The 27844-nt window shown below is 42.7% G+C and overlaps 3 protein-coding genes across 3 annotated transcripts; 1 reads left to right on the top strand and 2 right to left on the bottom strand.

The window, feature by feature from the left end:
• The first annotated feature begins 124 nt into the window (after nucleotides 1-124).
• On the top strand, nucleotides 125-10894 carry oxtra (oxytocin receptor a). Its single transcript, XM_061687421.1, has 2 exons — nucleotides 125-1272; nucleotides 9761-10894. Exons 1-2 carry the CDS (start codon nucleotides 366-368, stop codon nucleotides 10012-10014), a joined length of 1161 nt encoding a protein of 386 aa, XP_061543405.1. The 5' UTR covers nucleotides 125-365; the 3' UTR covers nucleotides 10015-10894.
• Nucleotides 10895-14089: 3195 nt separating this feature from the next.
• Nucleotides 14090-17858, bottom strand: cav3 (caveolin 3). The gene is made up of 2 exons (XM_061688352.1): nucleotides 17666-17858; nucleotides 14090-15025 (listed from the first exon to the last, which is right to left on the bottom strand). Exons 1-2 carry the CDS (start codon nucleotides 17780-17782, stop codon nucleotides 14684-14686), a joined length of 459 nt encoding a protein of 152 aa, XP_061544336.1. The 5' UTR covers nucleotides 17783-17858; the 3' UTR covers nucleotides 14090-14683.
• Nucleotides 17859-24676: 6818 nt separating this feature from the next.
• gpr61l (G protein-coupled receptor 61-like) lies at nucleotides 24677-27743 on the bottom strand. Its single transcript, XM_061688531.1, has 2 exons — nucleotides 27443-27743; nucleotides 24677-26058 (listed from the first exon to the last, which is right to left on the bottom strand). The coding sequence occupies exon 2, from the start codon at nucleotides 26001-26003 to the stop codon at nucleotides 24711-24713; it is 1293 nt and encodes a 430-aa protein (XP_061544515.1). The 5' UTR covers nucleotides 26004-26058; nucleotides 27443-27743; the 3' UTR covers nucleotides 24677-24710.
• Between the last annotated feature and the right edge of the window lie 101 nt (nucleotides 27744-27844).

Raw genomic sequence — 27844 nt, 5'->3', positions numbered from 1 at the left:
CAAAACGCCGCATATGCTGTTGTGCTGCTCTCGTACTGCCCATTGCCAGTGTTAGCGGGGAGGATGCCGGAGCTCCTCTGTTTTGCAGTACTTTCATCCAATTTCCCCCCCCCCCCCCCCCCCCAACCCCAGTCTCTTTCCTGATTTTTGCCTGACATTGATGCTGAGAATTTGGTTTTGGATTTTTGAAAATGTTTATTTTTCCGGTGACAAGTGAGTTTTATATTCGTTATTTTGCTCGCGATTGATGTTTGTCTTTACTGTTGTTGGAAAGCATATTTGGACCAGTGCATCTAAATTGCAGCCATTGAGCCAGGCACTAAATATGTTTGGAGGATCTTCGGTGTGACGCACAGACCGCGCCAATGGAGAGCTTTGTGAACCAAAGTGACTTGTGGCCGGTGAACGACTCGTGGTCCTCGGAGCCCAACCAGACGAACCCCCTGAAGAGGAACGAGGAGGTGGCCAAGGTGGAGGTGGCCGTCCTCGCCCTGATTCTCTTCCTGGCGCTCACCGGCAACCTGTGCGTCCTGGCGGCCATCCACAGCGCCAAGCACAGCCAGTCGCGCATGTACTACTTCATGAAGCACCTGAGCATCGCCGACCTGGTGGTGGCCGTCTTCCAGGTCCTGCCCCAACTCATCTGGGACATCACCTTCCGCTTCTACGGGCCGGATGTGGTGTGCAGGCTGGTGAAGTACCTGCAGGTGGTGGGCATGTTCGCCTCCACCTACATGCTGGTGCTCATGTCGGTGGACAGGTGCCTGGCGATCTGCCAGCCTCTGCGCTCCTTGCACAGGAGGAAGGACCGCTTCTACGTGGTGTTCTCCTGGAGCCTCAGCATGCTCCTCAGCGTGCCCCAAATGTTCATCTTCTCCCTCAGAGAGGTGGGCTCGGCCGGCTCCGGGGTGTACGACTGCTGGGCCGACTTCATCGCGCCGTGGGGAGCCAAGGCGTACATCACGTGGATCAGCCTGACCATCTACATTATCCCGGTGGGAATCCTGAGCGCGTGCTACGGTCTGATCAGCTTCAAGATATGGCAGAACTTTAAGCGGAAGACCAGGCGGGAGCAGTGCATCAGCCTGGCGCCCAAAAGCGGCAAAGGAGGCAACGCGCTGGCGCGCGTCAGCAGCGTCAAACTCATCTCCAAGGCCAAGATGACCACAGTCAAGATGACTTTTGTCATCGTGCTGGCTTACATCGTGTGCTGGACGCCCTTTTTCTCCGTGCAGATGTGGTCCGCCTGGGACCCTGCCGCCCCACGCGAGGGTGAGTCACAATCCTTTCGTTTGTCATTCTTCCCAGTCTGCGTGGGAAACAAACCCTAGACGTTTATTTTCACAGGAATAGAATCTCACGTCACACCACCAAACGAGAATGTCACGAAATGTTCATCAATATTCATATCATTTACTAACAATTTTACTCAGTGTGAAAGCGGAGTCTGTACAGTACTGGATACTGAAATATTGCTGATCTTCTCAATTTACAAATGAATTGACATGAATGGCGACAGGTTAATTCCGAGCTCCCAAACTATGGGCCAGGGCCATTTTTATTTATTTTTTTTGTGGCCCGCGGCATGTACTGTACAAAAAATAACATTGGGTGTGGGTGGGGGGTTGCAACGCCCACATTCGCCAAGGGTGCGACACCTCCCCACACTGTGTTCTAATTTGTAAATGTCCTTATGTGCCTTGGTACTCAGACTTTGACTATGTTGCACATCTCTCCTAATCTTTGATATTGCCACATTTAATTTATACTTTGTATACTGTATATACCATAGTTTTATCTAGCATCTTTATGCTGATATTTATTATTTATATATTTTTTTAATAGTTTTTTTTTTTTATAGCACCGTGGGAACTTGAATACCATAATTTCAACCCTCTGCATGTGCTACACATACTTTAGAATTGACAATAAAAGTACCTGGTACCTTGTACTACAAATACTAGAATTTTTTTTTTAGATTTGCAAAGAATTCTATTGACGTAAACACTAGCATCCTTCCTCTTTATAATGTCTCGTGAATAAAGACTATTTCAGTTTCAGAAGCAAATTTCTTCCTTCACTTTCTGCTGTTTCTCAAGGTCTCATTTGTGAACATATCACATTAATGTTTAATTATGATTTTCAAGCAGACGCTGCTTCAAAGATTGTCATCTTATTATAGAGTTCTCTTATTTTGGATCTGAATATAGAGATCTGGGCGGTACGGTGAGCGACTGGTTAACACATCTCCCTCATAGTTGTGAGGAACCGGGTTCAATCCCCGGCCCCGCCTGTGTGGAGTTTGCATGTTCTCCCCGTGCCTGCGTGGGTTTTCTCCGGGCACTGCGGTTTCCTCCCACATCCCAAAAACAGGCATGGTAGGTTGATTGAAGACTCTAAATTGCCCGTAGGTGTGAATGTGAGTGCGAATGCTTGTTTGTTTACATGTGCCCTGCGATTGGCAGGCGACCAGTTCAGGGTGTACCCGAAGATAGCTGGGATAGGCTCCAGCGCGCACAAGCATGTCATCATATGCCTCTTGTTTGGCCTTTGCCACCTCTATCTTTGCCCTGTGTCGCATCTCAATGTATTCCTTTCGCCTCTCCTCGGTCCTCTCAGTGTCCCCCTTCTTCTTAGCTAACCTTTTTCCTTGTATGATTTCCTGTACTGTGTGTCCTGTACACCATCCAATGCCAAAGCTCTGTCAAAGATTATAATTCTGAAGTGTGTCCCAGTGCACAAAGCGAAGTTCACAAAGGCAGGCTCGGCTGAGTTTTATTTCGTTATCTGTTTGGCTGTGCATGCACGCGTTTTAATTTATCTGTTTTGTTTTCCAAAATGCAGTGAGTGTTCCTTTTACAATGCACAAGGCGCCATCTCCCATGGGTCCTGTGTCGCCCATTCTGCTGCACAGTGTCAGACGGCTAATCATTAATCGAATTAGCGTGCGCGACCGCACGCCCACAAGCTTTATGTGTGCCCTCTGGGGTTACATTGGAGCGCCTCGTTGACATTTAACAGCAATAACCTGCAAAGCGTGACGCGCAATGTACGGTCCCCACGGTCATCGGTCTGTTGGACACAGGCCACACCCATATTGCCACAGACGGCTGTCAGTTGGGAAGAAAATCTCACCTTTGCACAGGTAAGAATGCTCAGTTTTGAGTTTTAATTATTTAACAATACAAGGTGTCCCAAAAGTCACTATACACTTCCTTTTTTAAATTGTGGTATTGGGTGTCAGTTGGATAGATATGAGGCCATCAGCATTTGACAACTTGGGCTTTGCAGTTTTTCTAAGCATAGCATTCCCTTGCCGATTGACACTGGAGCAGCGTGGCAAAATTGCCGCCTGGCACAAAGTTCTTCTGTCTCCGCCTGCAGTTCAGCAGTTTGAGAAGCTTTATGGCCATCACACCGCTCCAACACAAAGTACAATTTACACTACACATGGCAAGCTTCTCAAAGGCTTGCTACTACCACCACTGATGAAAACACCAAAAGTTCTAGAGCAGGCATTCTTGCAAAGCTCAGGAAAGTCTAGCTACTGGGCTGCACTGGAACTCAGCATCAACAAAAGATTGATTCAGCGGATGCTTTGGGTAGTAATATATGTTTACAACTCAGGTTGTTCAAAGGCTTCAAGCGAAAGCTTATGGTGCCCAACAACAAGTGCAGCCCTCCAAACAGACTTTCCTAGGCTTTGCGCAAATGCCTGCTCTAGAGGTTCGGTGTTTTTATCAATGGTGGTAGTAACAAGTGTTTTACTGTGAGGTTTGTCAAGAACACATACTGTTTAAAGAAACTTGCCACGGATAGCATCATTTGTACTATGCGTTGGAGCATTGTGCCAGCCATAAAGTTGCAGATGGGGACAGAAAAACTTCTTACCAGGCAGCAATTTTGCAATGCTACTCAAATGCTAATTGTTGAGCCATAGGCGAGGGAATAATATGCTTAGAAAAACTGCAAAGTCTAAGCTGTCAAACGCTGAGGGGCAATGGCCTGATGTCTGTCCGAATGATACTTGGAAGTAGAAAAAAAGGAAGTGCATCATGCCTTTTGGAACACCCTGTGTGTTTCTCATTGTGGTTTGCGGTTGTGGTGTAAAGCTACACTGCATAAAACCGAGAGCTGTTCCAAATAACTTGTCCCTCCTGTGTGGCTGACTAACAACGCATGTTCAATTGTGTATATCGTCTGGACGTTTTGTTTTTGTCTCACCACAAAGAGGGGATATTTGTCTTGCTGATAATGGTATTTCCCAAAGCAGCGTGAGAAAAAAGGTTTTAAAAGAGGCTTGAATAATCTTTAATCAGCTGAAACAAAAAGGTCAGGAAGTATCATGGCAAAGGGGGCAGTAAACAAACTTTGATGGAGAAAATTATTCTCCCTTTCTTTTGTGTGTGTCCCACCTCTGCGAAAGGTTCCAAGTGACTGTGTGAATGCCATCCTTGACTCTCAAGCCACTTTGTTTGCTTTGGAGTGCAGTGAGACGCATTTTAAAGGACCAACTTGGCAAACAGCATGATTCATTAAATTCTTTTTGTTATTATTCTCACGTGTGCATCCGTACAGGAAGGAGGCTGATGGTTTTTGTCCACGTGAATAACCCTCGGAAAGGCCGCAATTATCTGATCCACGTGCCAGTGTTTGCTACCTTAAATAGGCCAGAGTGCAAGCTGCCTTTGTGCAGATCACTATCCATTAGACTGACACTAATGTCAACTCAGACAGACAGCAGACAGCACTCAACAACAAACCTAAGATTCCCTGTTCAGGTGAATTTCAATACAGGAGAATATTGTAGAAAAGTTAATTCATTTCAGTACTTTAATTCGAAAAGTGTATATTGTACGGATTTATTAAACACATCTAGGAATGCTTCATATTTCTACCTAATTTCTATATTTACAAAAATAATTGTCATTGTTTCTTATGCAATGTTAATATCTACTGAGATGAGACTTATGTGGTTTTCTTTCACTGTAAGCTAATAATAACATTTGTAATAATAGGAATAATGAAATATTTCACTTGCTTTAGAACATCGTGTGTTGTGGGGCTAAAGTTGAGAATGTGAGCGTGTAATGCGTCGAGTGAAAGTGAGGAAAAAGTTGGGATTTTTTTTTTTTTTTAGACTCCTTAATTCCCTCAGAATCTGAAGTGGTCAACTCATCAAGAATTTTTGGACAATTCTTTTGGAACTTTTATATTCTTTCAGTGCACAAACAAAATGCAAGGTCTATAAAATGCGTCTTTGGGTAAGTTTGGTGTGGAAGAACCCGCGAGACATAGATTTGGTATGAACTATAACAGAGATTGTACACAAACATCTACTGTTATGGCTGTGAAGGGGGAACAACTTCACATTTTCCGAATGTTTCACCTCCAGTAGTTGTAATGGCACCGTGCCCCAATACTTTTTATTTGGCATCTGAATTGCATGTAGGTGACATGTAACACGGTGCACTTCATGATCTTTTTCAGTGATGTTTCACTGAGCGACACTTGACTCACTTTTTCAATATCGTCTTTCAGCCGGTCCAATTGTTAAGAGCTGAAATACAGGGTGACAATGGCCCCTCACCTTCATGTTTCATTTATTCTTTGGCTTGGCTTCAACGGAGGAACACATCATCATTACGAAAATGATCAGCAGGCAGTAATTGCAACTGCAAAAACGCCCCATTAGCTGACACCTGCGATTTAACATTTAGCCTGCACGGCTGGCTTTCATTGCGACACAAAACCTCTGGAAGCTGAAAGCCTGGCCCAGACGCGCAATTTCCAACATATTGGCGCTCAAAAAAAAATCTCCACCCACTGAGACTGCTGACTAACCCTGGCTGTGCTGTTGCTTTGCATTCAGCACTTAATGGCCAGAAAGCCCAAGGAGTTTCAGTTCGCAAGACTTGCTAAAGGTCGACTCTTTTTTTTTTCTTTTTTCTAACCCTTTCTTTCTTTTAACGTCACAAAGGATTCACAAAAACAGCAAATGAGAAAGGTCAAAACAGGACTGAGCGGAACCTTTTATTTTTTTGGGGGGTAGGATGTCGCTATCAGGGCTGACTTTCTAATAGATGAGCCTCAGGCCCCCATGAGGGATTCATTTTCATTTGCCTTTCGGTTAATCACTCCTTGGGAAACCTTTCAATGAGAGTGTGATTATTTGAATGAGATTATGTTGCCAGATTTATTTTACCAGTGGCATTGTTATATATATATATATTAAAAAATAATAATACAGACAACACAAATCATTCAGAATTGAATCAAACTTAGCAACTGAAGTAAAATGTTTGTCACCTTATTCTGTTTTTCTCATTACACCACCCAATTTCCCAGCCACTTGGTGCAGAATTTGTGGAGCGCAATAGGCCAATGGAAATTCATCCATCCATTTTCTCTACCGCTTATCCTCCCTAGGGTCGTGGGCGTGCTGGAGCCTAGCCAATGGAAATGTTGATTAATAACAAAACGAGGGGCTCTTGTACAGAGAACTGATTGGAACAGGAAGTCAGACAGAATTTCTCCAAAAACAGCACTGCAAAGATTCAAGGACTTTAATTGTCATACCAACACACATTTACACAAAATGGCACGGAATTTCAAGTACAAGGTCCCACATTCCCCCTCCTTGAGCTGTCACCTTATCGTGGTGGAGGGGTTTGTGTCTCCCAATGATCCTAAGAGCTAAGTTGCCTGGGGGTTTATGCCCCTGGCAGGGTCACCCATGACAAACAAGTCCTATGTGAGGGACCAGACAAAGCACGGCTATGACCCCTATGATGAGAAAATTGATTGGATTGCGGTTTGGTGGCACCCAGTATTGCATCTCTGCTTTTTGCAGATGATGTGGTTCTGTTGGCTTCATCAAGCCGTGACCTCCAACTCTCACTGGAGCGGTTTGCAGCCGAGTGTGAAGCGGTTGGGATGAGAATCAGCACCTCCTAATCAGAAACCATGGTCCTCAGTCAGAAAAGGGTGAAGTGCCCTCTCCGGGTCGGGCATGAGATCCTGCCCCAAGTGCAGGAGTTCAAGTATCTCGGGGTCTTGTTCACGAGTGAGGAAAGAATGGAACGGGAGACTGACAGGCGGATCGGTGCAGCGTCTGCAGTGACGCCTACTTTGTATCGGTCTGTTGTGGTGAAGAAGGAAGGCAAAGCTCTCGATTTACCGGTCGATCTACGTTCCTACCCTCACCTACGGTCACGAGCTGTGGGTCGTGACCGAAAGAACAAGATCCCAGATACAAGCGGCCAAAATGAGTTTCCTCCGTAGGGTGTCCGGGCTCTCCCTTAGAGATAGGGTGAGAAGCTCGGTCATCCTAGAAGATCTCTGAGTAGAGCCGCTGCTCCTCTACATTGAGAGGAGCCAGATGAGGTGGCTCAGGCATCTGTTTAGGATTCCTCGAGGACGCCTCCCCGGTGAGGTGTTCTGGGCACGTCCCACCGGGAGGAGATCCCGGGGACGCCCCAGGACACGCTGGATAGATTATGTCTCTCGGCTGGCCTGGGAAGTGGCTGGTGAGAGGGAAGTCTGGGCGTCCCTGATGAGGCTGCTGCCCCCGCTAGCGACTGGTTAGCACATCCGCCTCACAGTTCTGAGAAGCTGGGTTCAAATTCGGCCTCGCCTGTGTGGAGTTTGCATGTTCTCCCTGTGCCTGCGTGGCTTTTCTCCGGGTACTCCGGTTTCCTCCCACATCCTAAAAACCGTGACCCTACTGAGGATAAGCGGTACGGAAACTGAATGAATGAATAAATGTTCCATTGTACAGCGGTTACAACGATCCCGATAATATATGACATTAAGAATGGTGAAAAATGAGCTAATGATACATGATGACTGTATCATTGTTACCCAATCTTTATGTAGACAACAATTTCAAGGCACACTGCCAAATAAAAATGTCACAAAAAGTCTATATACGGAAATAATGACGAATCTTTTCTGGATTTATTCACAAATGTGCTTACTCTGGGTGAATTCAGGGTCTGTTTCGTTCAACGCAAAGCTGTTATTCTGTTGTATGAATGGCAACGGGCCGGCACATCTGCCTTTCACTATACATCGCTAACATCGTGAAATTAACAAAGATACATTATTTGTAGTACATAAATAATAATTTTTGGACCAATTAAGTGAAATGGCATAATTTTCCTTTTGGTTGGACTCACTGGACCATGTTACATTCTGATTTTTGTACTTACAAATTCGGGCTGCTGCCGTACAAAAATAATTTTGTAGTAAACCAATGACCCCCTGTACTTGAAAGAAAGCAAAAAAGTGCTGACCGGGGAGCCACTTCCCCCTGTCACCTCACAGTCACCACTGATTCTTGACATATGGCATTTAACATTTTCATCTCATCTCATCTCATCTTTTTTTTTTTTTTTTTTTTTTTTTTTGCTATTAAACTATATAGCACAAACAGGAGAATAACTGAGATAGTGCTACGATTAAGCCTCGGAAATCCAACCTTGACTATATTGCTTTACATGCGGTTACACATGTCATTTGTGCTGCACACTTTTCTCCCAGTGGAGGAGGGGTGCAGACAGGCTCCCAAAGACGAGCAGGCATGTCACAGAGGTTAAATATTGGTTAGAAGACAATTAAGGAGAACCTGAACACATTTGTAAAATGCCACATGGGGGACAGAATTGACACAGCGTAAATGTCGTCCAGCAAGTTGTGATGTATGGTTTTAGCTTTTTTCATGTTATAGCTGCAAGGACTTTTATTTATAGTTTCCTTTGCATCGTAAGGATTTCTTTCTTTCCAGATTCTTTTCTTCTTCTGGCTTTCTCTAGTTCGAGGTCAGTTATTATTGGAGCTGTATAGACATTCACATGTATATTGATCTGTTCCTACTCCCCTGTAAATGACACACCAGAATAACAACCATAATTAGATGGAATAGTGATCAGCCTTGTTGGGGGAAACAAAAAAATAATCATAATTGAAAGAGCTTTCCTACGTTCCATTGGCGAAGTCCGTAGCTTGGCAGTCCTCAGTGTTGACGACGCGCAGCAGGATTTTTTTTTTTTAAATTGTAAATATTGAACGTTTACACTCCTGATTCTCACCCTGACCGTGTTCCAAGCAGATCACACACACAAATAAATCACTCTTCATAAACTGCACACCACAGGATAATCAGTCAGAATAATCTTGAATGCAATCAGATCATTGGCCCTTTGTTGACTTTTCTTGTCCCTGGTAAAAAAAAAAAAAAATCAGGTTCAAAGTTTTCCAGATGATCTTTTTGTCTACAGAATTTAAGACTCCAGCAACATTGTCCTGGTACTTTTGTCCTGTGTGACCAGGTGCATCATTACAGTGTTATAGAATAGAATAGAATAGAACATTAATGTCACTGTCACAGGAACAATGAAAATCTTTATTATTTACAAACTTATCACGGTTGAGTACTTATCTTGTTTTTAAGATCACAGGTTTGGTTTGCTTTCAGTAGAGTAAGGGAACAAAAATTAAAAATACTGAGGTCTCCACAGGTAGGGAGGTCTGCGCCACAGTGGGAGCGAACACCGTCAAATTCCATCCTGTCCAATCATCGCGTCTCCGCTCATTCCCTTCAAATGTGGCGCAATGACATTCCCACATCGAGACATCTCAGTCGGTCTCGGACGGTCTTGTCAATTTGTCAGTTGGTCCGTCTGTCTGTCTGACAGTCAGTCAGTCTATCTATCTTTGTTCCCCCAATTGATGTTTCCTGTCCTGTCCTTTCCTGCAGCAATGCCCTTCATAATCTCCATGCTGCTGGCCAGCCTCAACAGCTGCTGCAACCCGTGGATCTACATGTGCTTCGCGGGCCACCTCTTCCACGACCTGCGGCAGAACTTCCTGTGCTGCTCGGCGCGCTACCTCAAGTCGTCGCAGTGCCGCTGCAAGCGCGACTTGGACTCCAGCCACAAGAGCATCTCGTCCTCCTTCGTCATTAAGAGCGCCAGCAGCCAGAGGAGCATCACGCAGACGTCAAGCACGTGAGCGAGCGCTCAGGCGTCAAATATACAGAACCTTGGCAAAGACTCTTAACTGGCCCTGCAGGACACTCAGAAAATACAAATAATACTTATTTAATTTCCAATACAGCCATTTATGACGTAAATAGAGAATGATTTATGGCTGTAGAAAAGCTTTGAGTGCAATTAATATTTTCAGGGTAATTATGGCCTAAGCCAAGCAATCGACAACAAGCCCATTTTAAAGATTTTTTTATTTTATTTTTTTTAAATTAATGTACAGTAGAAGGGTGATGAGGACGGAGCTGTCATACAAGAGAGCTCGAGGAAGAACAAAGAGAAGGTTGATGGATGTAGTGAGGGAAGACATGAGGGCAGTTGGAAGATGCAGGAGATACGCTTACATGGAAAAGGATAACACGATGTGGCGACCCACAAGCCGAAAGGAAAAGAAGAAGTAGATAGTGTATATATACAAACTATTCATTGGGCATCATTTTCACTCAAAATCATTCAACCAAACCTGTAAATGAAATTCATATTCAAATTGTAGAAGCTTTTCAATAAGAAATACTAATTGCTTCTTATAATATTCACAGTGTTAGGCTTTTTAAATGGTTCCTGTGTCATCGGTCCGTTGCTGGTGAACTTACTAGAAGTTTGGAACCACTGCAAATGTCGCAACAGGGGTGGAATTATTTGGAGTGCAACTGAAGGGGTTTCTCCTACTTTGGTGACCTCATTTATAGTGACAAGAGAGCAAAATATTGAAAACACCTCTGTCTGAATTCGACACCACATCCGCAATAATCATTTGAATTTGACATTCATTTAATATGGTGCGCATCTACATACCGTATATGCTTGGTGTGCCGACAACGTAGAAGAAAGTGCAGCTGACGTTATCGGACCTGTGTGTGAATGCGTGTGCACGTGTGTTATACATGTGTGCCATGTTGTTGTTCACGTTGCATCTGCAGTTGATTGCATTCATGTCAAATATTTATATAATGTACTGTGAGAGAGACGTGAAAACTGTCATTTCAGAATGCTCTTATAAAGAGAATAAAGTACAAAAAGAGGAGAACATGCTATGCTAACTTCGCCCGGCTGAGCTGTGTGGAAAAGTCCTTAGGATAGTGTGCTCGAAGCTTGCCTAAGGGATATTTTAAGGGATATATATAAGGGATATTTTCTACCTATAAGGTTTTGTAGGAGTTGGAGACAGAATATATTCAAATGTGCAGCCAGCTGGGCCAAAATAACACAATTCAGGGATGGAAGAAAGTGGAGCCTATCCCAGTTGACTTAGGGCGAGAGGCGGGCAACTCCCTGGACTCAATCGCACGGCACATATCGAGACGATAGCCATTCACACTCACATTCACACAGTAACTGAGTGGAAACTGCTCAGGCAAGGGAATCGCTACACCGTCGTTGACCTCAGGTAAACTCCAATTCCTTACACTATATTGCGATGCAATTCAGGCTTGAGTTCTTCAGCTCAATGAACCTCATCTCCTCCCCGTGACTCATCCTGCATTCATTCTTAATCACAGCTCATTGATTATTGCCGCCACTCGTTAGGACTAATCTGAATGAAAAGAAACAAAGCACTGCACAAGGTTCCCTAAAGGGTATTTCTCTTATTGGTCTCAGTAAATATTGAGCCAACATATACAGTGTGCATCATATACGAAATAAAACAATCATTCTAAATGTTGGACGATTGCTGCAAAGTTTTGACTGTTGTCCGCACATTTTCGCTGTCTTCTCAAGTATGCTACATTGTTGTCTGAAAAACAAAAACTTCTCTCAATATTTGATTTTGTTGGGTAGAGAGAACGCATGGACCTTGCTACTTTGCATTAATAAATGATGCTAACTGTAAGATACAATCACTGAAAATGTTTCATTCTTATGAATACATAATATACAAACTACTATCAGATACAGTAATACTGAGCCTACTGTATAGTGTCCTTTCCTATAGTGCTCATATTTAGTGAATGACAAGCCTTTAAAAGGTCTTAAAATGTCTTAAACTTCCTTAAACCTGCAATTACCCTGTTTTAATACTGAAAGAAAAAAAAACGACTGTATTATTAATATAGAGTAAATAACCAGACTAACAAACATGATTAAAATATCGGTGCTTTTGCTCTCGTAGCACAGTGCAGTACACAAACAGTATAAAGAATGATGAAGGTAATGATCTAAAATATAAATACATTCATTATGATGTATTATAAATGCTTTATGCAGTATAGGGAACAATCTCCGTTAATTCAACATTGACTAAAATATGATTTGGGATCTGAGATCATTTATTTCCCAAGCATAAACCTTTGGTCACACAGTCTGGTGGACTTCTATTTATCTTTGTTGTGAGGGGGGGGGGGGGAAACTCTCATTCCCACAGATCATTAATCATAATAATACTATACCATTGCCATAATGCAATTTTATGCTATGCCCGCACAATAATAGAAGACAACTATGTTGTATCAACTAAAATTAAGTGACTGTGGAGTCGGGAATGATGAACCTTTATGCAGTGATTCACAAGCACTGTGCCAGGGCGATCATCTGGCGTGCAGGAAATGTTTCAGTTGTATTTAATTGGCAAAACAATAAATACATATTAATAATATATAGTGTAATATATCTTTGTTCATCTATCTGTACCAGTGACGTATAGTGACAGGCAGAACGATTAAAAGCTCTTACACTAGATGGCAGAAGGTACAATTGATCTGTTTATCCACCTGTTGCCATTCATACAACACAAGAAAAGCTTTGTGTTCAACTAAAAGGGCCCACATTTCACACTAAGTTAATTTGTGAGCGAATTGAGACGAGATCGCCATTCTTTCAGTATATAGGCATACACCTTTTTGTGACATCTTTGTTTGGTGCTGTGCCGTGAGAGTTAATAAAAATACCGTGCACTACTCATAAAAAGGAGTAGTAGTATTGAAAGTGCAATGATTAGGTTATTAAATTACGTTTGCATGTAAAGGTTATACTGCATTTGAGTTTCATCCTGAAATTTCACCCGAAAGCCCAGCATCCCTAACTTTTTGTGTGTAGTTAATGTACCTACGGTACATATAAAGGTTGGGAAGCACTGCTCGAGTCATTCAAAAAGATGTGAAAGGTGCACAACAGCAGCCTCTTGTGGGGTGTTGTGATTAACAATGCAATCAGCTTTGAATCATGGGAAAAGACACAACGCTGACTCAGATTGACGTTGTTTGTGTTTAATAATTAAACAAGTGGTGAATTAGACAAATCCAGTCTCAATAGATGCTCTGGAACATTTGTTTTCATTTGATTGAATTTGCATTTAATTATGCAAACAAGTAAATCTAATTGCATTTGTCATTGTAAACGAATGTAACATTTTCCAGCAGAATAACTGGCATACGTGACACGCTTGCATGCACGCTTGTCGACGGCGATTCTCTCCGTCTGATATGAATTATTGAATTATTATTGACACGTTGTGGACGGAGACCGAGGCGCATCCTCACGGTTTCCCCCCCTCCCCTCCCCACTGTTCGACAATAAGGCCTCCCAGGGTGGAAGAGCTGCCACAGAAGCGCCCCGCCTCCTGCAGCTGTCGCTGGTCTTCTGTGGCAAAGGCACACTGGGCATGAAGCTTTAGCATCAAGGAAAAAACAACAGGAAACTCTTTTATTTTTATTTTCATTTTATTCTGAAAAAAAAAAAAAGACTGAAGAATGTCATAATTTTGGCGTGGGGTGGGGGGTTGTATACTGTAACTGTTAGACCGTTCTCACATGTTTGCGTTTTCAGGCAACAAAACACAAAGTGTCGTAACAACAAAGGCCAAAAGGACGATGTTATTAGTTTATCATGTAAACGGCAACTTAAATTGTCAGGAAAATTTCGTAAGAAATCTGCACTGAAAAGGGATGCATTCTATGGTACCTGTTTGTGTGTGTGTGTCATCAACCTGCAGAAAAGCACTTTGAAATAATAACGACACATTCCACAAACGGTGGCTGTCCATTTTTTTTTTTTTTTTTTTCGTTCTTCTTTTCCTCGAAAAGAAATAACACCAAGTGCTGATTTTTTTTCCCCGACCAAATTTGCTGCTTTTCATTGGACACGGACAAAACATTGGAATAATACCAGGCAGAAAAAGCTGTTTTATATTTTTGGGGTAATTTCTAAGCATTTCTTATTGTACTATTTTCTTCAAATCCATTCACTCGAAAACAATTGCAACAAACGTCAAATTTCTACTAATAACTGTACTTTTTGGGAGAAAATCTGACTAAATGATAGCAAATCCTTCAAGGATAAGAGAGCGGGGTACAGCAAGGTGCGCTACCTTGCCGAGGTGATGCAAATATGTCAACTTTCTACAAATAACTGTACTTTCATGTACAAAATCTTTCTAAAATCTCATAATAATGGGCCCCTAGAAGATGAGAGGGTGGTGAACAGCATGGTAGGATGCCAAGGTGTTGCAAATAGCTCACTCTTCGACTAATCACTGTAATTATTTGTACAAAATTACTACCAAAATGTCATGATAACAGACCCCTTTGAGATGAGAGTCCGGTGAACAGCATTGTCGCCTGGTAAGGCGCCAAGTTGGTGTAGAAAAAGATACCAGACCTCATCTGATCGCACTATTAACAGCAGTGTCGTGTGAGTTTTTAGACTTCCTTGCGCACTGCCACTCGTACGCTGCTGAAGATCTTGCCCAGAGCTTCAAACAACGGATCGCAGAAGGTCTGAATGCACAGCAAGTAGATGCGGCTGACGCACTGCGACTCGATCAGGCAGCTCTTGATGCAGGGCATCACGGCCCAGATGTGGCAGAAGGAGATGCAGGCGAACAGGAAGCCCCAGAGCAGCGCCACGGGGATGCCGAAGATGGCGGACAGAATGCGGTAGCACCAGTACTTGGACACGGTGAAGGTGGTGTAGCTGAGCTTCCATACGCCGTCCAGGCTGTGTGTGCCGTCTGGCTCTGCGATGACATCCTCAAACTCCACCTGGTAAGAAAATAAAGACGGCAAATCATTGCAAAATTTATCGAATTCAAATCATGTACTAAAATTGCATACATGTAATGTAGCCATAATGAGGGATTTTAATTGAATTCACAATCATCGATAACACATCTATTTTTAAAAACCTTATTTTAGAACATGGAGTGCCTATCCTGCCTTAGCGGTCGTACGCCCGCTAAGGTTTTTGCCTTATGTGTGTATGTAAATGGGTAGACTGATGTGACAAACAAACCTTGTGTGGCCTGTTACGTAATTCTATTTTGACTTGTTTTGGTAGTATCGTGGTGGTACCAAGCTATGAGATCTTCTACGGCTGAACCACAGCATTTTGGGAGGGGGCCTTAAAAGTGTACGTAAATGGAAAGCGTTGGACCACGTGACAGACAAACCGAGTGTGGCTTGTTACATACTTTACTCTGACTTGTTTTAGCAGTGTCATGACAGTATCAAGCTATAAGTTCTGGTTATATATACACATATACATCTGGTTATTATTTGGTGTTATAAATGTATAGGGTGGTGTGCCATGTGACCAACAAACTTAGTGTGCCTTATTACAGACACAAATACAGATAACATCATGAGCTAGCTATAAGGTCTTCCACATCGTTACCACAGTAATATCTTTGCCTTATATGTGTACCACAGTAATATATTTTGTGCAACGTGTGTATGTAAAGGGACAGGTACTCATGCAATGTGACAAACAAACTTAATGTGCTTTGTTACATCCATTGACTTGTTTTGGCAGTAGCAAGCTATGAGGTCTTCCGGAACGGAGCCACGCTGATTTAGTTGCGTTACATGTCAATGCAAATGGGTAGAGGGTATGTGTGATGTGATAAATTAACCTAGTGTGGCATACGCTGACTTTGACTAGTTTTGTGGGTGTCATGCAGTAGCAAGCTGGGAGGTCTTCCTAGTCTGAACCGCAGTAGTTTATTTTTGTGAAATACTACTGTAACTACTACTACCACTGTGGCTTGTTACATGTCTTTGACTTGTTTTGGTGATGTCGTTGTGGTGCATGCTATGCATCAAATACCTATAAAATGAATATTTCCTCAAACAAGTGGTAGTCGGGAAGATACATTTTAATTCAACTGAGAGGATGTTTTGTGTCAGTAGGCGCGGCCGTTTTGGTTAGCAGTTCAAATGGGCTCAGTAGTTAGCTGTGTGTGAGCGAAAGTGAGCTAATTATAGTTGCCACATGTGAGTGAGCCATGTTAATATGGACAGTAGTAGAAGTACCGTATGACGTGTGTATGCAAAGGCTACGGTGCGATCTGCAGTTGGTCGATTGGAAAATCTGTCTTGCATTCCCAGCTGACTCGTGCAGAATGTTAATCAACTTTTCAGACAGGCAGGCAGGCAGCAGACGCCCTGCCCATCTAAAAACATTTTGTCTTTGTCTTCCGAACCAGCAGACAGGATCCGTTCGGGGTGATTGTTCAAAGAAAGCAGCCTGGACTCGTTCTCGGAATAAATTGCTGAATTTGTTTACACTTTGTCAAGGTCTGAAAGCAATCTGAAGGGGAGGGAATTGCCTAAGTTCCTCAAAAAACACAAGTGTTTATGTGGTCGTAACAGAAAATCGCTGTAAACAGAAATGTGATTATTGCTTACATTCTAGAAGTTATATTAGAAAAAAACAACAACTTTGTATTAGGGATGGCCATTTGACTACATTTCCGTGAATGACGATCAGGAAAACGTATTGTTTTCATTAAATATTATTTTGGATGAGATGGGAGGTCTATGAATGTTCTGAACTCCTATTTCCTGGTTTTGAACTCCTTTTTAAATTTCAATTGAGCAGGTGTTAGCATACAGGAGGTCAGCACGAATGTGATCAACTTCTTGGCTTCTTTCGACAGCAAACGTGTTGGGACTGAATCGAACGTGCCTCCCATTGTTGCTCTACATTTTGAGACACCATTAATCAACAATCAACTCCCAACTATGAACCAAATTGTTAGCAATCAATCATGCCCATCCAAGTTCCCAACTTATTTTGACACGAACACTGCAATCATAAACATATTTTTTTATTTTCCAATAACACCTGTCTGACAATGTCAAAACAGAATATTATCGTCTTTGTGGAAGTAGAAATTGTGAAACAGCGCTTGAATTGTCTACATCAGTCTGTACCTCATGTTGGGCCCTGTGAGTGAATATTCTAGATATATTTTAGTTTGAGATATCTTGTATTGCATGCCCATAGGTTAAATGTGGAGTTAAGCGGACACTAAGCACAAGCTCTGTTCTTTGCGACGATTGCAACCGAATCTAATCGCTGCGTATATATTCAATTCTGTGCTGAAGGCAAACGGGTCCCAGTGATGCCTGCTAACAATCACAGAATAAACAGTTGTCAAATCTAAATAAAACAGGATAGCTCGAGATATCAGTTGCACATACACCGCGATTCCCAAAATAAACGCGATGTTCCGGAAGGCCAACAGGAATAGTTCCTGGTCTATTTAAGGAATTGTGATAGAGCACAGCAACCTGTTTTCCGAGCTGCAACTTTTTGCATTTTCTGCCCATGCATGTGCACATTCTACAAGGGTTTGTTTTTCATCATTTTCCAGGGTGGGGTCACCGTGCAGCACAAACCTTCACCACGTCCTCGTTGATCTGCTTGGGGTCTCTGTTGATGAGATCGATCTCCTTGGTGTTGCTGTCCTTCATGATCTTCTCCTCGTTGGTGTTGTACAGGTACTGGTCCGCCATACTTGACGTGATGAAGACAGTGAGGGGAGAGCCGCCAAAGCGCACACCGCAGGCACAGCGGATGGCTTCTGAACCCCTGCGTGTGCTGCGGCGACGCTCCCGTTGACATGCCAGTGGACAGCTGCTGCACGCCCTGGTAAATTTGGAGGACCGACCTCCCACCCCACGCACACACCCGTGCACACGCACACACACACACATAATGCAGCGCGCACAGACAGTGAAGCTATGCCTTAAAGGAGAGCCCGCGCTTGTGTCACATTTCACATGAGCTTGCGGGAGGCTGCCTGGGCAGGGTTTGCACTTTGGCACCAACGTCCACCGCACACTGACACACAAACACACCCTCCCGCATCTGGAATGTTGTGTTTTGCGGCTTAATTAAATTAGCTGCGAGGTAAAGAACATTTAACAGCAGATGAGTTCAAATAAATATAGTGTCAGTTTCTGCATCTGTTGTCTTATGAATGTGAACTCACCCTGTTAAATATGTTGCACAGCACTGAAGATGTATTCAACAGATCGTTAAATTAATTCTGATTTGGGATATGGATCAGGAGGCGTGTCATCTCTTTATTCAGTCAAATTATCAAGAGATATACTCAGCATCCACATCATTAGGTACTCTTGCATCCCCTAATGAACTCCAGTCCTAAGTTGTAAGGAAATAAATTCTTAACATGGATGGTAACGCTCAGTTTTGATTATTAGTGTCAGAGAGGAATGAATTTAACAACATGTTTATTATTGTGGATATATGCGAAAGATAAAAATTGTAATAATTTAGGGTATTCTAAATTCATTTAAACGAAGCAATTAAAAGTCTAATTTGGGGGGGGGGGGGGAAGCATAATTCTATTGAATCTTTCAAAGTAGTCTTTGATGTTATGTCGTTACAAACTCGAAGAAAATAATTTTCTTCAAAAGCAAAAAGCTCCTAAATGTTCACACAACTGTAAAATTACTCTGAAACAGTATCATGCTTTGTAACTCCAGTAAAAAATAAAATCAAATAAAGATAAGAAAGAAAAGATAACACTAGTGCACTAGAACTGCAGTCTGTTTAACTAACCCTTAACCTCAACAAATTAACCCTTAACCCTCACTCTTCAAATGGTTCAAGTCACATTGATTGCACAGTCAGTGGGTCATGTTTGCTGTCCTCCAGATTCCGTCGACAAACGCGGTAGTGACCAACATCGGCAAAGGCCTCCTCGTTGAATCCCTGACACAATCTCGCAGACCCGTGAGTTTCATGACATCATCTCTGTTCGACTCTTTCACGCAGTTATTTTCTGCTAACTTTCAAGCAGAATCAAAGCTATATGAGTGGTCAGTTAATGAGAAATAGCGGGCGCAGACATGTTTGAGGACATGAGTGATGAGTTCGTGATGACGGGTCCTGATTGGCTTCACTGGAGATCTGCAGTAAAAATGGCTATGACACTTGTCGGTTTCTGAAATAAAACCTCCATTTTAGTTTTTCATATAAGGTGTTTGATTTTGCAGGGTTAGCAAATGCCACATCAAACGATGACCTGATTGGCTGTCTGCTGGTAGGCGTGGTTCTATTTTCGTCTAACTGGCACTCATCCACTTTTGAACTCGTCAAGTGTTCTTCATACTTTGTGCTATATCCGATAACATTTTGCTTTAGACTTCCCCTGTTCAGTATCATAGATATAGAAATGTATCGTAGATCTTTTTTTTCCCCTTTTATTTTGGATTTTTTAATATTGACTATATTGACTATATATAATATTGACTATCGCAAAATTGCTGCATCGTGATTATTGCAATAAGTGTGTCGTTTGTCACACCTATTCGTACGTACACTGTGAGACTCAAGTGTTTTACACTGATGGTGGAAACCTTTTAAGCCCAATTATGTGGTGCATATAGCCAGGCTGGCTATATTAGGCCTAAAAGTCCTCCTCAATTATGCAGTTGCTGCTATCAGTCAGTCCTTTCTATAACAGAATGTTGTCTGGAAAAAAAAACTCACATGGCGTAATGCTATTAAAAAAAGAATAGGAAGGGAGGTCAGCAGTCCCCATGGGAACTTGGAAAAGAAGACAGCGAAAGGATTGTTGTTTTATTGGCTATCATGTTCACGCAAATGGCATCGGGGTATGCATTAGCATTTGCCTCCCTGTTTCCCAGGTGGAATAAATGGGCCGAGGAAAGAGCGGAGGAATGGGATCAGAGTGCACGGATCCGATCCAATTAGACGGGGAGCATTCCTGCTGTGGCTGGCCAGTGAGGAGGGAGATGGACGCAAATAGCTCAGCAGAGAGTGAAGGTGGGCAGGCCTCATCCTTTGAGAGTCAAAGTGAAGCCACCCGAGCCAGACATACGTCACACGGCCAACCCGGACCTAAATTTAGGCCCCTTTTAACTGTGTGATGGAGAGGGGAGCTGTCAGTAATGCGGTTTAGTTGTCAAACAATGCAGACCCTTCAAAACAATATGCATTTTTGCTTCTTGCCTTCATGGCATGTTTGATGCTTTGTACCAAACTGGATCGCATTTGTATCACGCACGCGGACGTGAGTCGTGACAAGTTCCAAGACTCTTCGCCTTCTCCTGAGCGCCGGCGACCCACATGACGTGTTTATTTCCATCATTCACTTGCATATAGCACGCAAAGCATAAACCAAATAAAGTGTGTGAGGACAGTAGCAGGGTTGTCACTGGCACGGCGGGATGCAGACTCGGCTCGCAATTTAGACAATACAGAAAATGGCGCCTTGAGATGCGAAGGACCCAACTTAAGAGTTTTTCAGGATACAAGCCGATTTTTAACTTTGGTCAAAAACTTGACATATAACACTGTTTGGTGGCAGTGAACAATTCTTCAAAAAAAGAGGCTCCAAGCTGTGTATTGTTACTCCTAGTTGAGGTTTACTGTTTACTATTTGAAACAACAATATAGCTTTGCCTTAGAAAAGTCCTTTCAGCTTAGCGCTAACAAACAATGCAAAATTCTATAGACGGGCTAACGAATAGCATCCTTGTTGCGGTGTTATAACCCTTAAAGCAACAAATACATATAGACAGAATATATAACAATACTCACGGGCATATATTATTTATCCTCTGCAAAGTACGACTAGCATTACTGCTGCTTATACTGAGGAGTTTTGACCAGCTCCATGTACGTCCGTGTGTGTAGTATACTGCCCCACATGGCCAAAGTGCGCACACCAAAAGGAGTACAATTTCCACTGAATTGAAGCAAAAAATGTGGCAAAAGTGTTTCGAGTGAAGAGTGTGTTCACAGAAGAAATTAAACCCGTATCTCAAGGCACCACTCTACAGGCAAATGCTCAGGGCTCCATGGCCTCCAAGGGGCGCCACAAAATCGGGGGGGGGGGGGGGGGGGGGGAGAATTGCACTTTTTCACTTATTGCAATTAACTCTCAAAATGCAGCGATTGGCTGGTGACCAGTGCAGGGTGTATCCCGCCTCTTACCCAGAGTCAGCTGAGATAGGCGCCCTAGTGAAGATAGGCAGTAAAGAAAATGGATGATGGATGGAACTTTCAAAATGGAAAAGCTAATATAGATCCTAATGTAAAGCAATGCACAATTTACATCACTACAAATATTTTTCCGTCCTTTTATTGACTGTTCAGAGCAAGCTAAGTTCAACCAGCAAAAAAAAAAACATCTGTCGCACACATTAATGCATTCGTAAGTGTGATGCATTTTACTGAAATGTTTGAAGTCATGTAACTAAATGTTGATTTGGAACTGCTATGTACTGATTCGGAACTGCTATGTACTTGGCACACTTATGTGCTTTTTTAATGTGTTCTGTGTAGTATTGTTGGTTTTCTCTAAATGCAACATGATGGTGGTGGAAGTCGAGTATGTCCCTACTGAAGACCCAGGTAGCAAATGTTCAGAGTTGCCCGGGCACTGCCTTCAACTGTAGGTAGAGCTTCAGTGGAGGTGCAGCAAATTGAAAAAATCTAAATTAAAATTAAAAACAGTATATGCCTATAGCTTGTAAGCTAATTTTAGGCAAGCGAAAAATGCAAACTGGATCAATTTTTCATTCCTATGGCCCGAATGAGTTCCAGACAATCATCGAAACAGACACTGCCAACCACGTTTTCATTCTCGTATTTTCACAAAGATTCACATATAAGGAATTCATCTTAGTGGATCCTAACTTTGTTAAGGCGCAGCTGTTAGTGTGACGTCACCTGTGGTGTAGTTGTTCAATCGCCTGACTTCAGTGCAGGCAATCTGGGTTCAGTTCAGTTCCTACTCAGTGATGGTGTAAATACAAGTGTGAATATTCATGTGCCTCTGCATGTGTCCTGGGATTGATTGGTTCCCAGTCGAGTTCACCTTTCACATGAAGTGGGCTGGGATAGGCTCTTACAAATGATAATCAGTCGCTATATTGTAGAAACTGGATGGCTGGATGTTTGTTTGATGACAATAATCAGTATATTTTCCCAACAGTGCATGTTAATGATCCTCCTCCTTGATGTAGGGGAGTAAACGATCATGGAGGACTGAGTGACTACTCATATGTACTCTGTAATCATTTTCTTATCCTTTGAAATGCATCTTTTTTGTAATATAGGCAAAATCCGATGAAATCCAGCACAAGAGCTGTATGAAAATTGACTTGATAAAGATAATAAGGCTCAGTTTTGATTGACACTGGCAGAAAGGTATTCATTTTACAACCGCACAAAGTCAGACAGAGACACACTTGGGAAATCACCCTAAACACAACACTTTGAGCAGAATGAGACGCGCATATTTATACACGTTTTCTTTACAGTTAAACCCTGTTCCATATAAATTATGGATCGCTTACAGTATTAGAATTAAATAGCGATAGCGCAACCATGCCTAATTTAGTCCACCTGGGGTCAGCAGTGTGCAGTCGCTGTAACAAATGCATAAGCTGGCTGAATTGGATGAATAGCATTTTCCTTTCAAATAGCAAGAGAAATAACATTCATTCACAGGATAGGTAGGTCAAAGTGCGTTGAACCTCTTGGCTACAGAGTCTCCAAGAGTGTGAGCCCATCTGAGCCAATCTGTAGTCCAATCAATGAGACAATATTGGAGGTGTGACTTAAAGCTGCACTGGCAACTACAAAACAGCAGGTTAGAATTATCTCCTATCAAGACTCATTGCCTGTTGTGTACAGTCTTGTGAAAGCTCAAAGGAGCTTTCACAAGACTTACGATTAAGAATTATTGACTTGTATAAAGCTGGAAAAGTCTCTAAAAGGTCTTTATGTTTCATCAATCCATGGTTAGACAAATTGTCTATAAATGGAAAAAGTTCACCACTGTTGCTTCTCTTCCAAGGAGTGGACGTCCTGTAAAAATAACTGCAAGCGGACAGCACAGAATACTCAGAGGTTAAAAAAAAAAAAAAGAGGAATGCTACAGTGTCACCTTAAGATTTACAGAAATGGGTGACACATGCCTATATCTCCTTTAACAAATCTACCCTATGTAAAACATTAAAGAAGAATGGGGTTCATGGGCGAACACCACGGAGGAAGATGTTTTTTTCTTTAAAAAATAAAAATAAAAAAAATAAAAAGATTTATGGCTAGGGTCCGGAGTTTGGAGTAGTAGTAGTAGTAGTATGCGGATTGGGGGTTAAAATCAAATAAATAACAACACAAATGGGGAAAAAGAACATCTTAACATGTTGTGGTTCTCCGTGTGTATTCTGTCATATTCCCTAATGCAACAAAAGCTAGTCAAGACAGGAAACTAATGTAAATGTGAAAAAGCCAATATTACATAAAAGACGTGTAAATGTTGGTTAGTGAGAATCATTTGTTTGACATGGCTGTGACCACAGTGTCTTCCTTTTATGAAAGACTAATACAAACAGTGATGGCCATAAAATAGCACTTTGTTGGGACTCCAAGAGCTTTATCAATGTCCTGTAGTGATTTCCATTACATATTCCCCATCACTGCCTCATTGTACATGTTACTATTATATAATAAACCTGATTCTTTCTTGACTACCCTTAGCCCATTTTCACATGTTGATGAGACTATCTGAGCATATAGGCTGCATCCAGTCATGCATGCACACCCACAATAAGTAGACTTCAACCAGGATATGGAAGGCATACATCCAACCCAAAGATCCTTGTTGCTATGTGAGCCACTGGCTCACTCAATTGCCATGCCGACCGAGGTAGATGACATTCAGCGTCTATCAGCATATCTGTTGCACACGGGAACCCGGCGGTATTGGCTCTCAGATTCATGAGAGCTCCTCACTCTCCGGAGCCCGCTGTGTTTGTGCTGCAGTGATGGCTGATGGGATCATTTATTGATATGTGGGAGTTGTGCTATGCTACTGCTTTTCAAGTTACACCATTACCAGGCAACAATAACAGCCAGTACTTTACAAAGCTCAATCGGTAACTCTTCAATGGGACGGACATGGAAAAAAAGTACACTTTAAAGCAGCTTATTTTCCATCGAGTACATTACTGTCAATTCTTGCGTCACATCACAATAGTTGCACTTTTGAAAACTACATGAGATACACATTTGCACGAACATTTTGCAGTGCCCCACCACATCCAGCAGATGGCATTTGGGGGGAAATGTGTATAAATGTTTTTGGGAGTAATACAAGTTTGTCTTTCGCTGTCCTTTATTTGCTGTGTGGGGCAGTGTGGTGGGCAAGGAAGAGCAGAGGCGAGTCGGTACTGTACAGTGGAAAAGTGGCATGAATGGTAGATGCCCCACTATTATTTAAATTTAAAAAATAAAGTTGACCACAACCATGAAATAGTTTATGGTATAGCCAAAGCACCCATGCCAAAAAGTGAAAGACCGCCCAGGATGTAGTACTGCAATGAAATAACAAAAGGCTAATTAAGTATAGAAAAATGTAACATCCAAACATTAGACCTAATTGTGAACTTCTGGTATTTGCCCAGGGATCTTAACCCTGTGGTCCATAGTGTTTTTGGGACTGGTGTTGACACTGCTGGAGCGGGTTTCTGCTGTGCTGCTGGTTCTCTGGATGAATTGGAGGAAGTTCTCTTGCAGGGAGCCCTCGTGGCTGGAAACACCTAAATCCACAAGCTGGGTCAGGCAGCAGCGGCGAAACTTGACCAGTTCTTCTCTGATCTGCCTGTTCAGCAAACCATAGAAAAACGGGTTCACTGCAAATGAGGAGAAAGCGAGCCAGTTGACGGCCTCTTCTAAGTCTCCCGGGCTGTGCATGGAGCCAGTCAGAGACATTTGCAGGTGGAAGATGAAGTAGGGCAGCCAGCAAATCAAGAACTGACCCACAATGAATACCAAGGTGAGGGCTGCCTTGCCCCCGCTGAACGCCCTCTTTGGTGAAAGTCTCTGGGGCAGAGAACGGTTGGTGTTGATCATGGTGGTCTGGCTGCTGATAGAGTCAGACCGATTCTTATCCGGGTTTTCATTGGCCCATGTGGAGACAGTCGGCACTTGTTGCAAGGCAGCCGAACGAGCGACCTTGTACACGGCGCAGTAAACGGCAAAGATAATCACTGAAGGAAGCAGGAAACAGAGAACACTGTAGAGCACTGCAAATACTCCCCTAAGGCGGCTGTGGCTTGCATGGAGAGAGCAGTGGGCTGCAGCAATTGAGCTTTGGTTTCCATATGCCGGCCATCCAAACAGAGTGAACAAAGCCAAGAGAACTGACTTGAGCCAGATAAGGAGCATGACACCGATAGCTAAATTGATGGTCATCTTGACTTCATAACGCATTGGGTGGACAATGTAGAAGTAGCGCTCCACGCTGATGGCCGTGATAGTAAGAATGGATAAACAGATGAGAAATACATTGAGGAAGAGGTAAACCTGACACTCCAGAACAGTGAACACGACGGTGCCGAAAAAGGGCGAGCTAGATATGATCCCCAGGGGCATGAGGAGAATGGCGCATAGCAGGTCCACAGCGCAAAGGTGGCATACGAAAGCAAACCTTTTCAGGTGCGGAGCACGAGCAATGGCCACCATCACTCCAATGTTGCCCAACAAAGCAATTAGGTTCAGCGTCACCATGCAAAACAAGCCAAAAAGGTCTTTCAGCTGCGACTGGGAGCTTGTGACCACACCCACGTCGGAAGGAACTGTTGGATGTTGCTCCCATGGGACAGTTGTAAGATTTGGCTCTGGCTGATTTGAGAGAGAGGAAACCATGGGATCAAACTTCACGGCCATTATTCTTGCATAACTGGATCGGTTTGTATCGGAGATGTCTTTATGGCTGGATGTCCTGAGATCAAGAGACAGAGACAGTTGATCATACAATCAGCAAACGTCATTGGCGAGAACAACAAACTGAAGGAATAAGTGTGGTTTAGTATTTTTTTCCAAGACTCTGTTCCAAGAGATCCATCCATTTTCTATCGCTAATCGTTTCCAGTGCCAAAGGAAGCTGTAACCTGCTTATTGAAGGTACAAGACAGACTGCACCGTGGATTTGGTCCCCAGTCAATCATACACATAGCAGAAGACCATTCAAACACTCGTACAGTCACTACCCCTAACCCTGGATCCCAAAAGTTAACCGTGTTTGCCACGATACTATGAATGACTTACGAGGTCCTTTTAGGAAGACAAATAGAAGGGACCTTACACCTGGTACACACAAGGATCTTGTTTAAAATCAAATGTATTTATTTTTTTAAATCTGTGACAGACCCCGGAAAAAAAAAATCAGGCATTTAAGTTTGTTGATCATCAGCGGAATAGAATCTTTTGTGTGTGTTATTGTGTGTTGAGATTATCAGAGCACACCACACACAATCCAACCAAAACGATGAAATGCATGCTTTTAAAAAAAAAAAAAAAACAATTAAATCTTTGTGTGTGGGGTCTGCAGCAGATAAAATCTCTTTTCAGATTCGAAAAATCCTTGTATCAGGCGTGACGCATTTGATGAAATCATGGTGTGCCAAACAAGACCCTTCTACTCCAGTCCTGCAGGTGGCAGTAATGCATGTTACCAAATGGGCACCAACTGCCACAGAAGCAAGTTTTTTTCACCAGAGCTCTACCTGCTGGATATGTTGGTCTTCCACTTGGTCACAGTTGCCTGGATGCTAACTTCATCTAGTAAATGTCTTGTGTCTACACATCTGTGCGTTGAGCCGCCAGGATCTGAATCAAATTCGGAGCCAGACGACACTTGCCAACCACGAGAATCAACCTCATTTCTCAGTCTGTGGCTTTGCTCCTTAAAGCTGGGTTATCAATAAACAGACTTATTTGTCATTATTATTACTCCAATATTATTAGTATTATGTATAGTCTTTCCACATTTTCAACAATTACCTTCAAACATGTACAGTATAATTTACAGTATTTAGAAACAAATCTATGAATTTACAGGGTCTTTAATTTCAGGCTTGTAAGGCAACCGCTTCTAAAGATAAATGGATATGTTGGAACAAATAAACCATTATGCTTTGTTCCATTCTGTCCCGAGTGCTTGTGACATTATAATAAACAATGTTTTGATTATTACACAGGTTTCTAGGCATCTGAATTCAGTCATCTTGTTTTTTTTAAGGTTAGATCATGAAATGTACTGCATATACTGTAGTTAATCTTTGGGTTAAACTCTTCTTAAGAAACAACTTATCAAAAATACCCACCCATGATCTTCTTGTGCGCTCTTACAGCTCAGGTCAAATCAGAATTGGGAGTTGTTGCATCTAGAAATTCCACATAATTAAGTCGGACAGTCAAGCTCTTGGGGTAAATCCCTTTGTGTAAAGTAAATTGCTCAGCATCCTAGGTGAAGATCCATGCTCTTGCAGATGTTTGACCCAATACAACAGGTTGATGACAGCCTCATGAGGTCCAGATATTTCCAGTTAAGCAGCAGTTGATGTCTGACTCCATTCTGATTTCTGATGCTTCGTCCCTCTTTTCTGCCCTGCTACAGTAGGGTTGCCATTCAGGACTCGTGCTGTGTATGGCACAGACTGTCACACATTGTATTGTGTCTGTCCTGTTTCCCCCCCCCCCCCCCCCCCCCCCCCCCCACTTCTCTC

This window comes from Phycodurus eques, chromosome 10 (genome assembly GCF_024500275.1).
Source record: "Phycodurus eques isolate BA_2022a chromosome 10, UOR_Pequ_1.1, whole genome shotgun sequence".
Classification (NCBI taxonomy): domain Eukaryota; kingdom Metazoa; phylum Chordata; class Actinopteri; order Syngnathiformes; family Syngnathidae; genus Phycodurus; species Phycodurus eques.
Note: the sequence above shows the minus strand (reverse complement) of the source record. Positions and strands in the feature narration are given on the sequence as shown.

Excerpts from the sequence above, each read along its gene's own strand:
- cav3 (XM_061688352.1), bottom strand. The coding sequence starts at position 17,782 with ATGGCGGACCAGTACCTGTACAACACCAACGAGGAGAAGATCATGAAG. Across the intron at positions 15,026-17,665 it reads TCAACGAGGACGTGGTGAAG|GTGGAGTTTGAGGATGTCAT; the intron begins GTTTGTGCTGCA and ends TTTTCTTACCAG.
- oxtra (XM_061687421.1), top strand. The coding sequence starts at position 366 with ATGGAGAGCTTTGTGAACCAAAGTGACTTGTGGCCGGTGAACGACTCG. Across the intron at positions 1,273-9,760 it reads CCCTGCCGCCCCACGCGAGG|CAATGCCCTTCATAATCTCC; the intron begins GTGAGTCACAAT and ends CCTTTCCTGCAG.
- gpr61l (XM_061688531.1), bottom strand. The coding sequence starts at position 26,003 with ATGGCCGTGAAGTTTGATCCCATGGTTTCCTCTCTCTCAAATCAGCCA.